This window comes from Lepisosteus platostomus, chromosome 7 (genome assembly GCF_059453375.1).
Source record: "Lepisosteus platostomus isolate fLepPlt1 chromosome 7, fLepPlt1.hap1, whole genome shotgun sequence".
NCBI classification, from domain to species: domain Eukaryota; kingdom Metazoa; phylum Chordata; class Actinopteri; order Semionotiformes; family Lepisosteidae; genus Lepisosteus; species Lepisosteus platostomus.
The window spans coordinates 7,103,781-7,124,669 of NC_142617.1; the positions used below are offsets into that span (position 1 = coordinate 7,103,781).

Sequence of the window (20,889 nt, forward strand, 5' to 3'; positions counted from 1 at the left end):
TTCAGGGTAAGAATCGCTCTCCCGTGTCTTCGTGGTACCGTAACCGAGAACGGCTCGAGTATGGCGTCAAAGCCGATGCAGCAGTTTGCTATCCCTGCAGCGGGGTCAACCGTGCCTGCGCAACTGACCCAACTCGTACAGTGAGGGGGTGCCATGACTGGAAACACGCCACAGAGGGAGACAGAGGGTTTCATAAACGTTTAACATTTAACCCGCAAGGCCGCCTGGAAAGAGCAGGAAATGTGCATTAAAAATGACAAGGGAATTTCCACTCTCCTTAACGCAGACAGCTCAAGACAGAAACAAATTGTTACCGTGTATCTGCCGAGTCACGTGTCTCACTCTGGCGCTCAAACCTGCCTCCCTCCACCTGGGTTAAAACCAAATGCCCACCCCTTCAAATTGTCGTGGCGACGGCCCTGGCCCTACTCCACCTGCTCTGTCCTGTACACCTCCTCTTTGCTTTTGTCACAGTTACACTGATAAATACACTGATACACTGTTATTATTGCTATTTTATTCGTTTTATTGGGAAAAACTAAGGTTGCTGCTGGAAGAGGTGTTAGCGGGGCCAGCAGGGGGCGCTCACCCTGCGGTCCATGTGGGTCCTAATGCTCCAGTATAGTGACGGGGACACTATACTGTAAACAGGCGCCGTCCTTCGGATGAGACATAAAACCAAGGTCCTGACTCTCTGTGGTCATTAAAAATCCCAGGGCGCTTCTTGAAAAGAGTAGTGTCCTGGCCAAATTTCCAATTGGCCCTTACCAATCATGGCCTCCTAATAATCCCCCTCTATGAATTGGCTTCATTACTCTGCTCTCCTCCCCACTGATAGCTGATGTGTGGGGAGCGTTCTGGCGCACTATGGCTGCCGTCGCATCATCCAGGTGGATGCTGCACATTGGTGGTGGTGGAGGGGAGTCCCCATTACCTGTAAAGCGCTTTGAGTGGAATGTCCAGAAAAGCGCTATATAAGTGTAAGCAATTATTATTATTATTATTATTCATCCATCCATTTTCTAACCCCTTCTCCCGGTTCAGGGTTAGGGGGGAGCCGGAGCCTATCCCAGCAAGCAACGGGCGGAAGGCCAGGTACACCCTGGGAGGGATGCCAGTCCATCCCAGGGCTCTGATACTATTTACTGTCTTCGTTAAAATCTCTAGGAATTCATCACAAGAAAAGGGGGAAAAAATCCAGTGAAATGATCTTCCAAAAACACTGCAAGTACTAATACAGTCCATTTCTGCAAGGGTGGAATTTTCTGGAATGTCTGCCAGAGCATTATACAGTACTTCTCTTAGAAACATGCACACATTCAACCACTATTTAATATACTATTTCAAGATATATCCTTTAGTGAACCAATGAAGAAATGTCTGCTTTAATCCAAAATCAATTCCACATGATGATCCCTTTCCACATGTTAGTTTTACCAACCCGAATTTGGAATGCCTGCCAGACCTCTACCTGAAAGTGCAGCTACATTTATTCAGCTGCAACAACATTTTCTACGGTTTTGAAAGAAGCTTCCCGGCCAACTTCGAATCTGGATTATTTCAGAATGTTCCCTTTGCCATGAAAGAATTTAACACTTTGAACCAGACAGTGCATAGAATTTAGAGAAAGTGTATGTCGAAAAGGTAAAAAAAAAAACCTCATCCAACACATTCTGAAAGCGTTCTTATTTTGAAGATTATTTATCATGGACTGTCAGAGGGACATTCCCCTTTAAGGCTCGCTGCAAAATGAGTCTGAAGCAAAGCACAGTTATTTTTCAATATGGACGGTATTTTCACTACAATGGTGTTCTCAAGTGAAGAGCACTATCACCTGAAAATCAGAGCCTTGGAACCTTTGATTGGCTTTTTGTCTGTAATTATTATTTGACAACATTATTTATAAATGTATTATACTGTATATCCAATAGTATGCAAAAACAATACATAAATTATGAATTTAAGAGAGGTTAACTATGTGTAGTAGACCTGCGTAGTCTAGAGATGTGCAGAATTACCAATCAGGTGTGATACTACTTGATATCATAAGAAACAGGTGACAGATTTGGGTGATTAGAAACATGAAGCGATTTACTCCAGTATCATATCTTTGTAAAAATAAATCGAAGCCTTTAATTCTGTATTTTGGATTTTAAGCAGCTGTTTTTCACATTTCCAGCAAGGTTTATGGAATCCTGTAAAAGAATCCCTTGAATTACCATGCAAAGACTGCAGGGCAATGCAGTGGCTCTGTGGCCAAGGATCTGCGCCTGTGGCTGGAAGGTTGCTGGTTCGTACCCCACGGCCGGCAGAGGAATCCTACTCCACTGGGCCTCTGAGCAAGGCCCTTAACCCCAGCTGCTCCAGGGGCGCCGTATAAACGACTCACCCTGCGCTCTGACCCCAAGCTTCTCTCCCTGTCTTTGTGTCTCATGGAGAGCAAGTTTGGGTATGTGAAAAGACAAATTCCTAATACAAGTAATTGTATATGGCCAATAAAGTGATCTCTTATGACACTGCTGGCTGTCAACTTAAAACGCACTGATATGCATTTTGAATTTCATATTTTCTTTGTCAGCCACCTCTACCTTGCCATCCCAGGGCTATGACTAGTGCAGCATGTACACTGCTACGGGGCATGCCGGCACTGCAGAAGACTCAAGGAAGAGGACACAAGCGCTCGGGTTTACCTCTCGGGCGGTCAGCGCGTGTTCTCCAGCCAGGAGCAGCATGCTCAGGCCTCCCATTTTGGTAGGATCTGCAAATTAAAAAGGAATCCCTACGTAAATAAATGCACAACATTCCAGGTGTGTTTCTTTAAGCATTTTCAGGATCTTTATATTGGCTTTGGATTTTCGGACGTTGCAGTTTTCAGGGACGCACCTGCCATGGCAAAGTTGAGCTGTGGCATGTCCTCAGTCTTGGGCAGCTTCTTTCCTATGGCACTGTCCTTGGGAGGCTCGACTGAGAAGGGCCACACTTTTTTGCGGGTGCTGACGGTGGGGGAGGGGCTCTTCACAGGCTTGTTCGTTGTGGGACACCATTTGTACCCTGGGTTGGCCTTCATGAAGGCATCCTTGTACTGCAGGAAAGCAAAAAGCAAAGGATTAACCTCAGACATCAGTGGGCTGTAATGGCTCACAATGACCAGCAGGTGGAGTTCCACCGAACACTGATTTTTAGGTCATACAGGAAAGGTCTGACTACAGATTGTTATTGTGCTTACAATGACATTTGACGGAAAATAAAGAGTAATACATAGAGTAAAAACAAACAAAAACTCTATGTTGATGTCTTCGAAAATGCCACTAATCACATGCTTATGTAACAATATTAACACAATCTTAATGCAAGGATTTTAACCAGCATGACAAAATGGAAAACATGTTGCTTTAAACTGCTCATTTGCCAGATGGTGTTAACAAATGTCCTGAGATTCAGCCACCAGGTATTTTTTGGTGAAAATTATTTGTGTTTTGCTGGTCGCAAGCAGAGTGCTACCCATTTTTTGAGGTACAAAGAAAAACAAAGAGAAACAAGAGCATCAGACATTCCACAACCCAGAACTCCTCAGGAAGTTACTGTGTGTTCAGCACTCTATTTGACTGCACTTGCTTCAGATGACCAATGGATTTCTTGAAAAGACAGAGCAGGAAAATAAACCACATCCCCACAAAAATAACGTGAAACCAGCAGTGCAGATTAAGACTAAGCCGTGATCTGAAGACTGGAAACATGCTCCCTGTAGCGTCGGAAATCACACACACGGATTTGATATTGTCAAGTCAATTCAGAGCAAGTGTTCTGTTAAGCAGATCTTTAGGCTGTTGTCGAAATCTTTCGCGAAGCTCGTGTTTTCATTATTTCACACGCATCCAACCTTTCACCTTGATCACAATGCATCTCTGTCTGTGCTGCACCATGAGGAAGAGCCAGCACTAGATAGGCACTGTGATTCATCGTAGCTCTCAGAACGTGCTCTAGTTAGCGGTCTCCCAGTTGAAAAGAAATCAAACAGAACTCCGTGCAGGAGAGTTCCATGCTGGAAACAATTTACAGATTACCCTTTTTTTTTAATAAACACAGTTTCGAATTTCTTAAGAAATTTCCCTTTTGTGGCTAAGTAGAGCACTTAACACACAAACAAGCACACATTTAAATCTTATAATCGCTAATATTTATAATGACACAGTAGTGATGTGTTGAGGAACTTTACCAGTTATCTCTGTAGCCTGAAATGATTCAGCACAAATCTGCCAGTAGCCATGATGTCTACCATGAAATTCGAGTGATGTATGCTCTTGCTTGACAAGGGCTTAGCTGCGATTTTAAATGACAGCACCATGCTTTTACGGAAACAACTGCTGCTCTGTAAAGTGGACTCTCGGCACCCACAGCACCTTGAGATACCTTGTAACATATTACGCAATGGAAATTGTTCACACAGAGAACTAGAGCTCTTTTATTTTCTTTCCATCACTTCACAAGCCTTCTCCAAGTCTCGTGTCTTGCACCCCCTGGTTATCTGCAAATCAGATTCTTGAATTAAGCTGACTGCCAACGACCGCCTGTTTTTATGAGTGACGAGAACGTGCTAAATGGTAGGACCAGCTAGAAGGTCCTTTTGGTGGACAAATGCGTTATTCCTTTCCATACTTCCTCATTGTTCTCTTTCTCAGGGGCCAGGGCATCATTTTCAAAATCTTATCAATACTGTAGCTTCCACGTTTTACACACCTCGTCTTTTCTCACCATACTTGACTGTCATTCAATTACAATCAAATTCTGCACACCTAATGGGTTTTTTCCCAGCCCATGGGCAGTGCTTTGTCTTGCTACTCTAAAGTAAACCCTTTTGGGGGGTCTTCGCTTTTATAAGCCAGTGTCAGAAATGTAACTCATAGAACAGAGACTTCTTATCTGCCAGACATCAGGCTAGGAGACCACAGAGACCAAAGTGGACTTATCTGGGAGCTGCTCAGGTGACCCACAGTATGACTGGAGGTCCCCCTGACCAAAACGGTCCAGTTGAGGTGCACCTCCAAGTGGGTTAGTGGACGATGGGTACTAGTAAACTCTGTCCTGGCCGCTGTGAAACTGGACACAACCAGGTTTCTGCATGGGAAATCTTTTCTACAGGCAATACTGCATGAACCGTATTAGACTGACATGCTACTGTTCCAAAAAGTGCAGTGAAACTGTGTGCAGGTCGGAGAGCATGTGGTGATTTCTGATTATGTTTTGCAGGAGTACCAGATGTCTGATTTCACAAAAAAAAAATAAGCGTCCCATGCTCAAAATGGATTTTGTTATTTCAAATGAACCAGTGTGGGAGCCCTCACCTCCTTGGCCATGTCCGTGTACTTCTGTTTCTCTATGGGGTCCAGCACGGCCCACCAGTCCGCCAGGATCTTGGTGGCGCCGCGGTTGTCGAGGCGAGGGTGCTGCTGTCGCACCAGGGAGCGGTGGCGCTTGCAGAAGAGAAGGAAAGCGTTCATGGGCCGGCGGGCGCGCTGCTCCGAGGACTCCTCCTCCTCTCCCTCTTCCTCCTCCGTGCCGCCGGCCTCCGCCTCCGCGGCCCCGGCCTCCCCGCACAGCAGCGGCTCCTGAGGAGAGAGGCACCGGGCTTCAGACCCTTCCCCCCTGCACAGCCGCCCCCCCCCCGAGCGAGCACCAGACCCAGTTCGGTACCATCCTCCATCCCCCAACAGCTTCTCCAGCACAGCTAAATAAGCATCCCAGTCTGTGGAGGCTTTCTCGAAAAAAAAAAAAAAAAGAGCATTCATCGTGGGCCAGACAGAGCCACCAAAGTTACAGGAACTGCCAGCAAGTACCACATGCAAATATAACCTAACGAGCAAATACTGGCCCAAATTACGCTTTTGCCTTGATGCATATGTGACAATCCCAGCCACAGCTGAGACAAAGCACAAAAAAAAAAACCCTCTCGGAGGCAGGAAAAATTCCCAGTCACCCCACATGGCACCCCCCCTGCTCCGTGCCGTTCTTCTGAGAACAGGACCCCACCTTCTCTAGCTCCTCCTCTTCTTCATCCTCCTCTTCCTCGGAGAAATCCAGGGCCTTCTTGGACAGCAGCGGGTGCCACTGCAGGCACTTGCGTTTGGGGCGCTTGCTGCTCAGCTCCCCGTCCGCGGGGGGCTCTTTGCCCCTTCCGCCTCCCTTCATGGCACTGACCCTGGGGAGAGAGGCGGAGGGTCAGAGGTCGCCCGTCACCGCAGAGGACGAGAGGACTCCTCCCGTGGGGGATGTGAAAACCGACGCTGGGAAAAGGCTCCATTACCGCCATTTTTAATTAAGTTTAAGTTGTGAAAGCCATCTGGATATTCAAACTACTTTGAGCACAGATCCAAAAACATAAAATATAATATCACACCTGTGGTTTTTCTTCACCTTTCAGCACAGAATGAACTTTAACCTGTTCCTTTACATCCTATAATAATAATAATAATAATAATAATAATAATAATAGGAAGAAGAAGAAGAAAGGTTAATTCCAAGCTGAAAAGCAGAAAGAAGAAACACAAATTATCAGCTGTTGAGCCTTCTTCAGATGTCAAACTCACACACAAAAAATTAGTGTGCTTAGTAACAAAGTAAATTATGGGTTAATATATAATATTCTCAAGATAAAACAAGAGATTGAGATGACTCAACCAAAACCAGATTGCAGTGTATGATTAATTACATAATTATTTTTTTGATAGATTAAAGTCTGTAAAAGTCTCTTGCGTAACAGTCGACACTTCAAAAAGACAAAGGCCAAAACAGACACACTGCATGCTGAAAAAAAACATTATTAATAAAAAAGCCAGGTCCTGTATATAATCATTTCACACTAAACAGCATCACGATACTGCTAGATTAAATCAAAACGTTGACCTATCTGCCATTTGTGAATTAGAAAACCCATAATAATAACTGCTCGCATTTGTATAACACGTTTCAACCCAAACAATCCTAAAGCGCTTCATACAAAGGAAGGAGACCCTCCGCAACCACCTGGTCTCAGTGTGAATAATGATTGGCAGCCATTTCACTCCAGCCACCCAAAATCACAAAAGAGAAAGTGGGCCGGTGAAAAATTACTTAAAAGGGGAAAATTTAAGGAAGGCTAGACTCTGCAAGCCTGAAGTGGAATTTAACCAGGACGCTGATAACACACACTTAACACAACAAGAGTCTTCTGTATTGTTTCCAAAAGACAGCACATTGTCCCAGGTCACCACAGTGGAGTATTCTGGAATTTCTAAACCAGAGGAAAGAGCACCACCTACTTGTCAAACAACACAACCTACAGCAGCAACCTGCTTGCTGAGATGTCACAATTGCAGCTTCCACACTTACCAGCACTTACCAGCACTTACTGCTGGGTTTTTAATGGCCAGAATCAAAACTCTGAGCAAATGAAAAGCCACCATCAAGTATGAGATCTGTGAATTTTAAATGGCAGGCCGACGGAATATTAATGTCAATCTGAAGCTAAATCAGGGGCCTAACCTGTCTGTTGCTACAAAAAAAAGAGACTGAAACATACACAACTTTAAATATAACCCACACCTATTTTTCATTCAATAATTCTTGGCTAAATGGAGCATATTTGAATGCCACACATGTGTATGGAAAAACTATCTTCAACAACTCAAAATATCTAGCCTTTCAATACCTTAAAATGTCTCCTGATATCAAAATTAAGCTCCCATTAAAAATTCCACAGCAGCAATTTAACACCATTACCTTTTTTTTCTTTTTTCTTTTTGTCAACAGCGTTTTGTATTAGGTATACAGCCGCGCTGAAACGATCTTCCGTGCCAAATAAAGGCTCCTGTAATTAACATATTAGTGCAAGCCAGCGGAACAATGAGCTAAGAAGATGAGGGCAGCTCTGACTGTCTATTAAGATGGCAAAGCATTTAAAATGAAGAGGAGTGGAGAGGGAGAAAGAACTGATATGATATTTTAATTAACATGGTTCAGTTCCCTCAGTAAAATTACTGTCAAATTTTTCTTAGAACATTTGAGCAACAACAGAAAGGGATCCATAAATTTCACATGTAAAACCACAAAATTGTCTTTAATCTGATTGGAAATCAATGTTTCAAGATTAATTGAGTGTTTAGAGCTACTTACAGTATTAACAGCATGACACTCCTGACCAAGTGTAATTAAGACTCAGATGGAAAGTGTGTCTGGTCGGATTTTATTTTATGATTTTGTTGATCCACCGACAAAAAATCTTAAGTTAACCTGTGGAAACGAGACAACTTGCCCTTTACAATGTAGTCTAAACTGGTGAAGATCTTAAACGGTATGGGTGCAACACAAAGAAAACTACTAATCAATCAGCGAACTAAACATGCCCGAAAAGTGTTTAACAAAAATCTAATGAACAATTTTAATTGCAATGAGGCTTTTGAAATAAACCGTATAAAATATTTAAATGACGGACAGCCTCTTTAAATGTAGCAAGGTAAGCAATCCAGAAAAGCAAGGGAACAATTACTTTTATAAAATAGTCCGGCTGCTCATTACAATACACCGCATCCTACTTTAATTCAATTACCTTTAAGCATTCTGAAACAGCGCACCATTTCTTAACGTTTAGTAACAGCCCACCAAAGCCTGCTGTTGTCAAATGAATAAAGTGCCCCTTGACCATTTCACGGCAGAAACCTAAGTGAGATCACTGAAAACACTTTAGATTTGCATGATCACTTTTCCCTTTCTTCGATTTCCCAGTGCAGGGATTTTTAATGAGCCTATACAAAATGCAGAGAGGAGGGCGGATAGTAAACCCGCCGAGTTAACAAGCTCTGCGTGCAGTAGCTTCTATCTGCAAAGGCCTTGAGAGATTACCGTTTCCCATTTACAAGAAAAATATTTAGCTCACAATTTAATTTTGCACAAATTGAATTAACATTGCATAATGCCCTTTTCTCTCTTCTTAAACCTTTACTACAGAATACAGCAGGGCTAATCAACCTCCTGCCCTCATCATTCATCCATAATAGGACCTTTTGACAATCAGCGCTTTGCACCAAATAACAATCAATCAAAAATTAACCTGCTGGCACCAACAGAGTCGGGCAACCGAGGAGATTAGAGGGACAGTGTGCCAAAAAGGCTTGATACAGAAACGTCCCAGAAGAGGAAACTCAACAAATGGAAAATTATTAGAATACCACTCTTCTGATAAACACTGTAGATAACACAAACATACAGCAGTCACGGTCATGACAGAACCCCTTCAGAGTGCAAATTTAAGTGGCAATCTTTGCTGAATTATGATTGTGACAATAACCGTGAATTACACAGAATCAATTACAAATGCACGGATATCACATTCAGTAACAATTATGACTGTGCTACAGTAATTAAAATATTCAATACAATGATACTTAAACATAATTTGAACCAATACTGCAAACTCTATACCTAATTCTAACCACAGCCTTTTTCACAACCTTGGAATGTATTTTTCATTAGTTCATTTACATCCTATTTATTGCGACAAGGAGACTCAATGGACTGGAAGTTTGAAACGTACTGAAAGTTTATTTGGCGTATGTCGCCTGTGGAAGGGGATGGCAGCCGGCCAGCGAGCACAAGGCTGATTTGGACCCCCCCATCTCGTCTGGAGGAATGAGCCAGGGAGCTGCTGCAAGGGTGAAGATGGGATGAAGGGAGGGGTGTGAGAAAGGAGGGCAAAGGGAGGCTCAGCAGGCGAGATATTTACATGTAGGAGAGCGGAAATGGCAAGATTTGGGAATTCGACCTCCTCTTCCCAAACGCTGCCTGCTCCAACCCCTATTAAGCCTAGTAAGCCTAAACTTACCAATAACTCTAATAAATAAAAATCTCTAACTCAAACTTGGGATTAAGGACAGACTGAACCACATGCAACAGATGAAAAAAATCCAGAAACATAAGTATAGCAAATAAATGCATAACTATACCTTATTGACACAATGAATCACATACTGTATCTATTTATTACAATGGTGATTAAATGATTTCAATTGTGCACGTTTTGCCAAGGATAAGCTGTGACTACAAACACAATTACACTACAACAGTAGTTAATTACAAATTGCACAATTACAGATGTAATTGATCCCAGATCCTTCTGGCATGCAAGTTATACAAGTTGGAACAATCGGACCTAAGTGCTTTGAAAGTGGTTCATTCCACTGCAAGGAAGAGGACACAGGGACACATAACAGTTACACAGCATGATATTACAGTACAGTTCAAGCAGGGAGCCTGCTTGTCTGTCTGTGTTGGCTGCAAAGGAACAGGTAAAGGTTTATTCCATGCAGAAAGGAAAAGATAAGATAAGATCACTTTATTGGCCATATACAATCTCTTGTATTAGGAATTTGTCTTTTTGCATACCCCAGCTTGCTCTCCATGAGACACACAGACAGGAAGAGAAGCTTGGGGTCAGAGTGCAGGGTCAGCCATTAATATGGCGCCCCTGGAGCTGTTGGGTTTAAGGGTCTTGCTCAGTATCGATGCCCCGTCTCCCCAGCTCCCAGCCTCCTCTTAACTATCCTGTCTTTTGTTCTCCCATGCTTTATTAGCTGCTGTTTTCCCTCTCTCCCTCAGATCTGAAGAAGGCTCCACAGCCAAAATGCTGAGTCTCTTTTCTTCTCCTTTTAACATTGAATAAACCTTTACCTGGTCCATTACTGTACATTTCCAATTAAAAGTAAACTACCCTTTTATTTTTACATTGCCACACTACAAAAAAGTACAATTTGTCTACTGTTTTATTAAACATTAATATTTCCATTTTTGCATCAGTTCTACTGTACTGTATGCACCTCCAGAAAAGGCACAGAATTCCAAATTCCTTTATTCATCTTGGAACTCATCACTTGCCAGAAACTGCCTGCCTTACAGCAACCTTATCTCTTTCTCTTTTGAACTGGGAAAGGTTTTATCCATTCACTTCAGATACATATTACCCCATCTGTCATAATCTCTTAAGTCACATTCTGCATAAATAGCACTGTCCCTATAGCTCCCAAACCTCTGCATCATTATCTCTGTCAGCAGTGAACGGGACTGAAGACATGACCTTCGCGTGCACTGTAAAAGTCTTCCCATTTAGACCCCTTAACAAATCCAAAGCACAAAAAAAAATCAAATTACTTTATTTCTTGCAAACTCACTGCTCTGTATCTATTTCATAGCTCACTGTCGCCCATTTTAAATTAGGTTACTCCACATCATACAAGATATAACCATGTGAAACACTTTCATAGTATTCTGGTTATTTTTCTTTTCAATGCAATTCAAAGGGTTTTCTGATTCTACCGCTTAGAAGAGAAACTAGCACGAAATGAACATACATAATGTATAAAGTAAAAGACAAAAAATGCATTGGACTTATTTAATCATATAATTTCAGGCAGTTACAATTTGTGACATGCACCACTCTCCATAGAAAAGGTCTTAAACTTTTATTAAATTTTTTCCAGTACCCTCGTGAGTGACGTGCTATCATTTGGAACACTACACACAACCAGCATTTTGGTATCAGACCATACAGATTAGCAAGAATTCTCAAAAGCAAAATAACATTATTAAGTACTGAATTATTTAAAGAAAGACTTATCTTTTATGAATAAATTGATATATTTCAAAACATATTTACAACCAACCGTGACATGAAGCTCTGATTAAGTTCTAAGGTCACAGAAAAATATTGCCGTGACGAACGCAAAGGAAAAGGGTTCATTTGTTGCTATCTGCTGCCCTCTAGCGGTCAAATATAACTTCAGCACAATTTATAAAAATCCAAGACGACAAAATGCTACAACCAAGATTAATAAAGTAACACCCTTGAGTACCGGCAAAAAATGTATTGTGCTCTAATGCGTTCTGCGCTCAAACCATCATGCAGTAATGTGTTTTGAAAGATGATATATTTTTCAGCTCAATTTTCCCTGTCATTTCTTGACAAGGTAGAGACACATCAACACTTAATCATAGCTAAAGACCTCAAAATGAAATAAAAATAATACAATTAAGTACCAACTCCTCTGAGGTGGAAATGGTAAAAAAAAAACATTCCATACGAATGCACATCTACACAATACCTAAATCCTGTCATAAACTTGGCTTTGCTTCAACAGGTTATTTAAAGATGACTTAATGGCATGTCCGAGAAATTACAAATGAGCACAATGGAAGATCATATTTAAGAGGTCCAACAGTCTGTTCCACGGATCTGTGGAAGCAAAAATATTTGCCCTCTTCAGATGACTTACAGTAAAGCAACTGAAATATGTTACAATGAAAATGGAGATGACCCTTTCTCCAGCATGTTTCTAGCCTCGTCCTCCTCAACAAACATAAGAGCAGTCACATTCAGGCTTTCTGAACAGCCAGGTCATGTGTTGTTTGCTCAGTTTCTGTGGTGGAACCAAATACTTTGGGCTCTCTTTTAAATATTCGGAGGAGGACTGCTCTCTATCTTCTATCTCCACAGAAAGTTTAATTTTAGGCTCTGAGACACTTCAAAGTTTCCTAGGTGACTGTGAGCCATGAGAAGCACAGGAACATTCAAAATACTGCATGCATTGCACTATAGGCTTTGATAGTCACAAAGAAGAATCAGAGCTATACCGTAAATGAGAATTCAAATTACTGAGCACAAAGGGAAGAAGGAAACCCTGGATTATTGTGACAAAATTATTCACCTTCGTCACCTACGGCCCAAATTGTAAAGAAAATGCTAAATTCAAATAAGTGTTGATTTATTTGAGCTTGGTCTACATATGGGTATATGAAGTTATGTGACCTATGTGATCTATTGAACCCATAACAGCTGTTATTATGTGGGGGGATTCTGTTAAATGTGGGGGAAAAGTAGTGATCAGCGTTGTTATCAAGCTTGCCATTATTCAGGCACTGACGAGACCGGTCAGATGGTAACAGTCCTGGAAAAGATACAGCAGGAGGTATAAGCATGAGACCGTCTCGATGGACTGTCTCGTTACCAGTGTTACCTCTTGTCACCGATTACAGATTACTGCCAGCAGAGGATGACATCTCAGATACTGTGCCTTTAACCCCGTTTCCACTGAGAGTTTGAATCACAGTCCCAACAGTTCTTACTCGAAAAGCCAAAGTCAGATTGTTAAGAGAAGTGTTGAATTCTTTAAATAATTCTTCATTTTTTCCTTGTGTTTTCTGAAGATAAACAAAATAGGTAAAACCTGCTGTCACGATGTGGCTGGGTTCAGTGAAGGCTTTAATTCACGAGTGATCAGGATCTCCTTTTTTAACAAAGGAGGTGTTCACTCAGCACGTTCATACCTGAGCAGCAGGCCTTCGTTCTAATCTAGAATTATTTGTTGTTCTCATAATTAATTATAATATGTAACGATATCAGTGGATGAAGCCAGAACTGGAAAGCAGGATAATAGTTTGTCAATTAAAGAAACGGTATGCTTTATTAAACAGAATCGCCTGCAAGCATGTCGACAAATAGCACAACATGTCCCATTATTCTGGCTCAAATTCTCTCTCGTGCAGCCCTGCTTGTACAAACTTCTCTCACTCAACCTAGATCAGCAGCTGCTCCCTAATGACCGCCTACAGCTTTGCCACCCTTGGTGGTGGAGGGGAGTCCCCATTGCCTGTAAAGCGCTTTGAGTGGAGTGTCCAGAAAAGCGCTATATAAATGTAAGCAATTATTATTATTATGTCTAGGCACCCAAAATCAGCCTACACGCATTCTCACTTGCTTGGCTCTTGTCACATAGTGGAGCTGCTGCCACATTCAACGTAGAGCACACCCCATCTAAAAGGAGGAGCCCAAACAGTCTTGATAACGAAGGTGGGATTCAACTGTAATTGCACTTTTTAAAAACAGGGGTAATTAGTACAAGAGCTTTACTGGAAGGTGTTATCGCAAAGACTTAGAATGTAGTCTGGCTGAATCGTTTTTCTTTCCCCTTTCAGCTCAAGCAACACCCTTTTCAGATACCCCCCCCCAAAAAAAACGAGAGCACTTTGATAAAATTCACTTCAATCCAGTCAGAGGTATCACTCCACTTCAATTTCACATTTCCACCACTACGGCATGTTAGGTCTTACTTGTACTCCAATTAAACCTGAACCTGTTCAAAGCACAACGGAACCAGCAAAATGGCTTTCAACAGACCCCTGCTAATCCCAAAGCAATCCTGAAAAGACTGGATTTTGCTATTCCAGGTGTCTGCAAAGTAGAACCTTGCATACCCACACCAGGAATGCAATCCATATGAGGGGCGAAGGAAACCGTCCAGTTTAAACTGTTGAAAAAGTTGATACGAAACGGTGGAAATGAGAAAGAAATCCAGACATTTTTCAGATACAGTAATTCAAATCTGTTTTTACTGAAAGGCTAGAATTGCTGAAAGATAAAACTGTCTTATTCATATGACAGCATTGCTTTAAAAATTCAATTTTCACATTTGAAAAATATCTTTGCACCCAGCAAACACATCCCTTCTCATCAAACACTACACTTTCTGCATTTACGCTGAAGTAAAAACCATGCAGACAAAGGGAATTGACGTGGGTCATTTCTAGACTCTGGTTTTCAATCTATAACCACAAGTATCAACACTTATTTAAGGATATATCAACTCAATGTAAAAACACACAGAGGCATTATACTGGGACTGTGAACAGTGGTCAGGAAGCACCATAACTGATGAGAAATGGAGCCAAAAAATAAAAATAAAAAATACTCTTACTTTCTCCCACCATTCTCTGTTAAGAGAACACAAGCTGTATTTCAATCTAAAATGTTTTTATATTTTGATTACATACTGTATGTCACAATATCACAAATTGTGTCAATATTAGCCATTTATTAATAAACTTTAAAACTCCTTTCATACAATTAACGACTGTTAAGATTAACCCAAACTACTGTAAGTAATAAATCTGCAGCAGACTCTTCTGTGAGTAACAGATTAGTTCGATTTAATAAGGAGCAAAATGACTGTTAGGAAGCAAATGAAGCGTGCTACATTCTACATTAGATATTAATTAGAGCTGCATTAACAATTGTGTCCTGGACTGCAGCTAATCAGCACCCAATTAACAATAAAAGCTAAAAGAGATTAAGAAAAAGCTACGCTACAAACTTTTAGTTTCTCAGTGCCGTGCTTTTATCTCACATGATGTCTCATGAGATGTCTTTCAGCGTTATGGAAAAACTTTAAGAGCCAACTGTCAAAAACTTTGCCACACTAAAATTGTGCATGTTAAAAAAAACAATAAATCCATTCACTTTGCTGCAAATGTAGTTAGAAATAATATTCAAAAGAATTCTAAAAGGCAGTCCAAAATTTAGAAAACCAGGCACTTTTATACACTAAGAGTGGGGAGTATCTGCAATATGCAGAACAAACATGTTCTTCAAGCCAGTTATTGGGAACCTTCAAGAAACAGCAGCATACAACAGATGCTCATATCAATAAGCTGCTGGTAACCAAACCAGCACGATGGATCAAAAGGCCATCTCTTTCTATGACATAATTTTCTTACGTTCAGTTTTGAAGGAACTTGTACAGAAGCAGTTCCCCAATCACAGAGGAAACCTCTACACTGTACAACTGTCCGACATCTGAAGAGCACAAACCTCCACCTATTTGTGGGAACAAAGAGTTACTGTACATCTATGCAATCATGGGGTCATTAAAGGACATGCTTTACAAACCAAGCCCCACGACAGTTCAGTTTATTGGCATCCACCTGAACAACATTGAATCAAATGTGAATGAGCGCTATATCACAACTGCTATCCTGTCACTAAACCACAATACAAGACTTCTGAGTTTGTGCTTTTTCTTAGTCCAAGCAAAGAAAAAGATCTCTTACGTGTAAAGACTGCTTCAAGCACATTTACTGAATGGCTCTAGTTACTGTTAGCTCTCTCTCACAGTCACCTGAGATCAGGGTACAGTATATGCTACAGAGAAAGATGCCAAAATTACAGTAGCACAAATTAAACACCGGTTTAATTCAATACATGCATCAGATGATCCACAAAATGATAACAAAATTAACCACTGGAAATAAGAAATCTTTCATTTAATTGTAGTCTTTTAAAAACTAACAGTGTCAGAGGGCTGTATGACTATAACTCAATCATATGTGATGTGATATCCAAGAATGGAAATAAACAACTACAGTGTGTGAAAACAGAGAGGTTAACAAATCATTAAGAGTTATTGATGTAAATTACTACTAAATCATTTGGGATAGGATGGAATGAACATTGAATGCAGTAACTTTAATCTGTATACAGTATACGTTTTTTTAAAAGGAGGTACTTTTAAAAAAATACCTCAATTTATATCCAGTAAAGTTTAAATTCAACATGTTTTAAAATACATTCAATACTTCATTCAAAAAGTCAAGAAAATGACTTGAGAATCCATTAATCAATATGAAGGTGCCTACAGTGTATTTATTGAGCAAAGCAGAAATTCATACATAGCACACAATGGATATACAGAATGTATTCTGGAAAAAGTATGTAATCATTCCGAAAGAACAAACCAGCACCTTAAAGGCACTAATAATCCAGTTATCCCTTTTAAAGACCCTTAATGCAAAATATTTGGATGTTAAGGGCTTAATATGAATTTGGGGACTTTACAGTTGTACTACATCCTGATTCCACAGCTACCATGTAACATTCAATCTAAATTAGACTATTTTGCCAAGACATAACCTCACATGTTCAGTTCAAAAATCAAAACCTAAACTGCAGTGACGCCATTGAGAAGCTGAGCAAAACGGACACATCTAACTTTTCTAGATAGTGTGGTTATCATTTTCTGATAGACCCTCCATGCAGACCAGTCTCTGTCACTCTGCCCCACATGTGCCACTGGCATTCCTGTCTTTCCCAAAGCGACCATCTGGGCAGAGCCAAATTGCAAATAAGAAAGCAAACTTACAAGACACGTTACAGTAGGTCTGTACAGGAGGGAACACAGAGAAAGTTTTAGGAACAACCCAGCTTAAATAACCAGAAGATCTCCTCTGAATCTATTCCAGGAGACGCATAAATCGTTAATATTAATGACAATTTATTAATCATTTTAATTCCAACTAAACAGACACATCCAATCATCTCACTCAGGGTGTAATTAACTCAATGTTTGTTTCACTTCCTTTATTACTTTTATTAATTTAGCACTTCAGTGCCTACAGTAAAACTGGTAAAAATCATTCAGTGGACCTAGTTTTCAATTATTTTAGATATGCTTCATAGTATTCTGTCCATATTCCAAAACAGTATCATATTTAATCTTAGGTGAAAGCCTTACAAACATACACTAAATGCTAATATTTACTCTACATAACGAAAGGAACAAACAGCACATTAGTAACTCTGGTCTATGGTGTCTTTCTCCAAACAAGGTTGTTTCCCACTTTCAACAGATGTGATAACTGCAGGTTTAAACAGGCACATCCCCTTTCCAAGTCACAGGACAAGCACACAATCCTAAACTGGTCAAACACTGTACAAGGCAAGTCAGATGAATATCTATATTCTTAGTTCCACCAGTTTCCTATACAGGCAATGAAGACTATAAGGAGTTTATTCTGTTTTGATAGTGGCTTAAATACCTGTGTGTCACTAACTCCACTCAGAACAAAAGAGAAACACCAGTTAGCCACTCGCCGTAAAAGAGAAACAAAGGAACAAAAGACTATTTTCTCTCATTTTAAGTTCCTCTTAATAAAGCATAGAATTTTAAAAATAATTCTCATATTACTCGATCAAGGCATAAACTAACTAGAGTAACTGAGGGATGGGACTGGAAATTCCAAGTGACACAAAAAACGTAACAGCATTTTGGAATAATATTTTTCAGGAAATAAACATTTGCATGACAAGTTAGATTCAAAAGTTCAAAAAGATGTACCATCCCATACTAATGTTCTCTTTGAATAGACCTCTGCAGCAATTACAGCAAATTAACAAGCAACTTTCATCCACCCTTCACATTCTTAAATAATTAAAAATCTAAATACAATTTAAAATCATGTTGGGGATGTCGTTATCACACATGTTGATATTTTTACATTTATAAGAAGGCTTCTCTGAAGAATGTTGCCACGTGAAGGACATGATGTCAGTGTGTTTCTAGTTCTAGCACATCCCTCAGGCAAAATAAATAAAATATTCAGAACTAAAACCAAATACATTTTACATAACATAAAACACTCCTTTAATTACTCAATATCTGTAATGACTCTGTAATGAGTTTCACGTATTGATTCTGTCCAAACATCATATATATTACCTCCATACTAGATGCCATTTTCACTACTCATCATACACAGGAAGGAAAGAGTCTTTGAAAAATAACGATTTGTGCTTTGTGACCGTCATCAACGTCTAAATAACACAAAGAAATGCAAGACATCAGTGTCCAATTAAACAGATAAAACATTCTTATCAAGCCTTCAGTCTCACCAGAGAGGGGGAAAATGGCCAAATACTCCGACATACAGAACTGCTCCCTTGCTCCCTTGATCAATTCACCAATATCCCAAGACGGTATGCCACTTTTGGGCTAATATCCTGGTGCAGTGTCATGGAGGCATTCTGAGCTGAAACACTGGTTTTCTGAGAACATGTGAACCTGTGGAGCAGCCATTTCAGAAAGTTCAGGACTTTCCATCAGAAAGTGGGAAGTAGAGACGACCATGTTTTCTCTGAGGACAGTTTAAGGTCTGGTAGCCGGTGTTAAACCTTTCTGGCCGTTTAAAATGAGCTTTTGGAAAATGTCTCCTGGACTCAGTTACAAAATGAAGAAAACATGTTAAGACAAATTTATATTATCATAGAACCTGACATCATCCCTTTCTCTATAACTGGTTTCACTGACCATGATTTTTTATATATTTTTCAGAGACTGTGCAGCCTAGCAACTAGTCGGGAAATCAGATCACAAAATCCATGACCAAATTAAGGTTCAGTGTCAATTAAGATGGCAACCAGACCACTGAAAACTCATTTTTTTAATCTTATGAACAGCTGCACCAACTGTAGTAGAAATGTGTCAATTTTTTGTTTTTCCTGAAACAAGCTAGCTACCCAGCATCAAAATCATGACCTGGTCATGATTCTGACTTAATTCAGACCCCTACAACTCATGTGAAGAAGTGCCTACTGTTCTCAGTCATAAATATACCCCCCCAACACAGTTTCCACTAGTGTCCTCTGGGTTGTGCTTCACATTGGGTCATGGGATTGGTTTTATCAAATCCTTTAAGGATTTTGAATACCTGAATCAGTCTTCTCCATTTGAAACTAAGAACAACTCAGTTCTTTCAGCCTGTCAGTGTGGGATATATCTGGAAATGCAGAAATTGATGTTTCTAGATTAATACCTAGGTCTTTCTCGCACTGTACGCTTTTCAAGCTCTGCGTTTCCCTTTTATATTAACAGTGGATGTTTTTGTAACCTACATGCAACATTCTGAAACTGCCTACACTAGAAAAGCCAAAACCTTTTCAAGATCTGACCTGCTACAGTAATATTTGTTATCAAATAAATAGCAAAAGTCCTCTGTCCTACTAACTTGAAACTTCACAGATGTACCAAAAGACCACTATTGTCTTGGGAACCATAGCACATATTGACCAAGAACTTGGCAGACCTGCTGTGGAACTGCACCCCATTGGCTGCAGCAGTACGTTATACAGTACTAAAACACCAGATCCTCACAGGCCCTGCAACACTAACTGCTCTTCTTCAAAAACAGTATATGTAATTAACTCAAAACTTGGTTCAAAAATCAGATCAAAGTTTATTTATCAAATGCACAACAATACGGCGTGCAGCAGTAGTTGCTGGCAATGAAATGTCTTTTTCTGCGAGCTCACAAAAATTTTAAGAATCACAAACATTCACAAAAAACACAAAAATCACAAAAATGGTTGGTATCATTCTAGTGCTGTACTTCCTTCCTTCATAAAACAGGCTAGTTTCTTGGCTACCATTTTGTTCTCTTGTTGAGATGTAACCTGTTATCATAAAATGCCAGGGTTTGGCCAGTTTAGTCCAGATTTGGTATTAAGCGTTTCAGTGGCAACACGATTAACATGTATCAGAAATGGAATTCCATCTTAAACAAGATGGCTGCCTGATGACTAGGCTTCATGGTCGAGATGAGATTCATACGAGACGTTATACTGATCGCAGGTTTCATCACACTAAAACCTGCTTCAGATTTGCCCCTCAAATGTGGCGACACTTCACTGTTTACACCTACAACAGGTCGTCATCTACTACTTCAAAACATGCATCCTACCACTAACTGCCCATCTTCAAAAACTGTTTGACCAATGACACCAAACTTGGGAGGCGTCATTCTATTTCTCCCTTTACTTTACTTGTGGCTCACTATCACTGTTGAAGTAAATGAGCAAGGACTGCTTGGAAACCTTCAAAACTACATTATATTTTCTTTCCTTCTATTTTTTGCAGTATGTCAGCCTCTGACACCTCCAGCTACTCAACAGCACCAGTAACAAGGCCACCTGGACCCCTGTGTGTCTTGTAAACAGCATAAACTTCAGCTCAAAGCACTTTATAAGTTTCCCGAAGGCTAAATGAATGCACCACAGGACCCTGGACCAGGAGGACGTCACTCTGACTCCCAGGTAATTATTAAGGCAAAACAACGGTTTAGAACTGAAAAACTGAAAGAGCTCTGGGATGCAGTGAGCTACCCCTGCCCCTGTATCACTTTAGGAATCTTTAGCACAAATTAAACTGTTTTTTCTACATATCACTTTTTATTAATTTATCCTTTGCTCAAAACTCAAATCTA

General features: G+C 40.3%; 1 protein-coding gene and 1 long non-coding RNA gene across 4 annotated transcripts in view; both read right to left on the reverse strand.

The window, feature by feature from the left end:
* LOC148658048 (uncharacterized) overlaps positions 1-20,889 on the reverse strand; it is a 283,796-nt gene that overhangs the window by 21,911 nt on the left and 240,996 nt on the right. The gene's annotated exons all lie outside the window — the stretch shown is intronic.
* bbx (BBX high mobility group box domain containing) overlaps positions 1-20,889 on the reverse strand; it is a 43,348-nt gene that overhangs the window by 18,715 nt on the left and 3,744 nt on the right. For all 3 annotated transcript variants that reach the window (XM_088638953.1, XM_088638951.1, XM_088638952.1), the window contains exons 3-6: positions 6,028-6,196; positions 5,343-5,606; positions 2,884-3,082; positions 2,691-2,758 (exon numbers count right to left, since the gene is read on the reverse strand). In XM_088638953.1, the coding sequence (XP_088495079.1) occupies positions 2,691-2,758; positions 2,884-3,082; positions 5,343-5,606; positions 6,028-6,186 (690 nt within the window). In that variant the 5' untranslated portion in view covers positions 6,187-6,196. The remainder of the gene's footprint in view (positions 1-2,690; positions 2,759-2,883; positions 3,083-5,342; positions 5,607-6,027; positions 6,197-20,889) is intronic.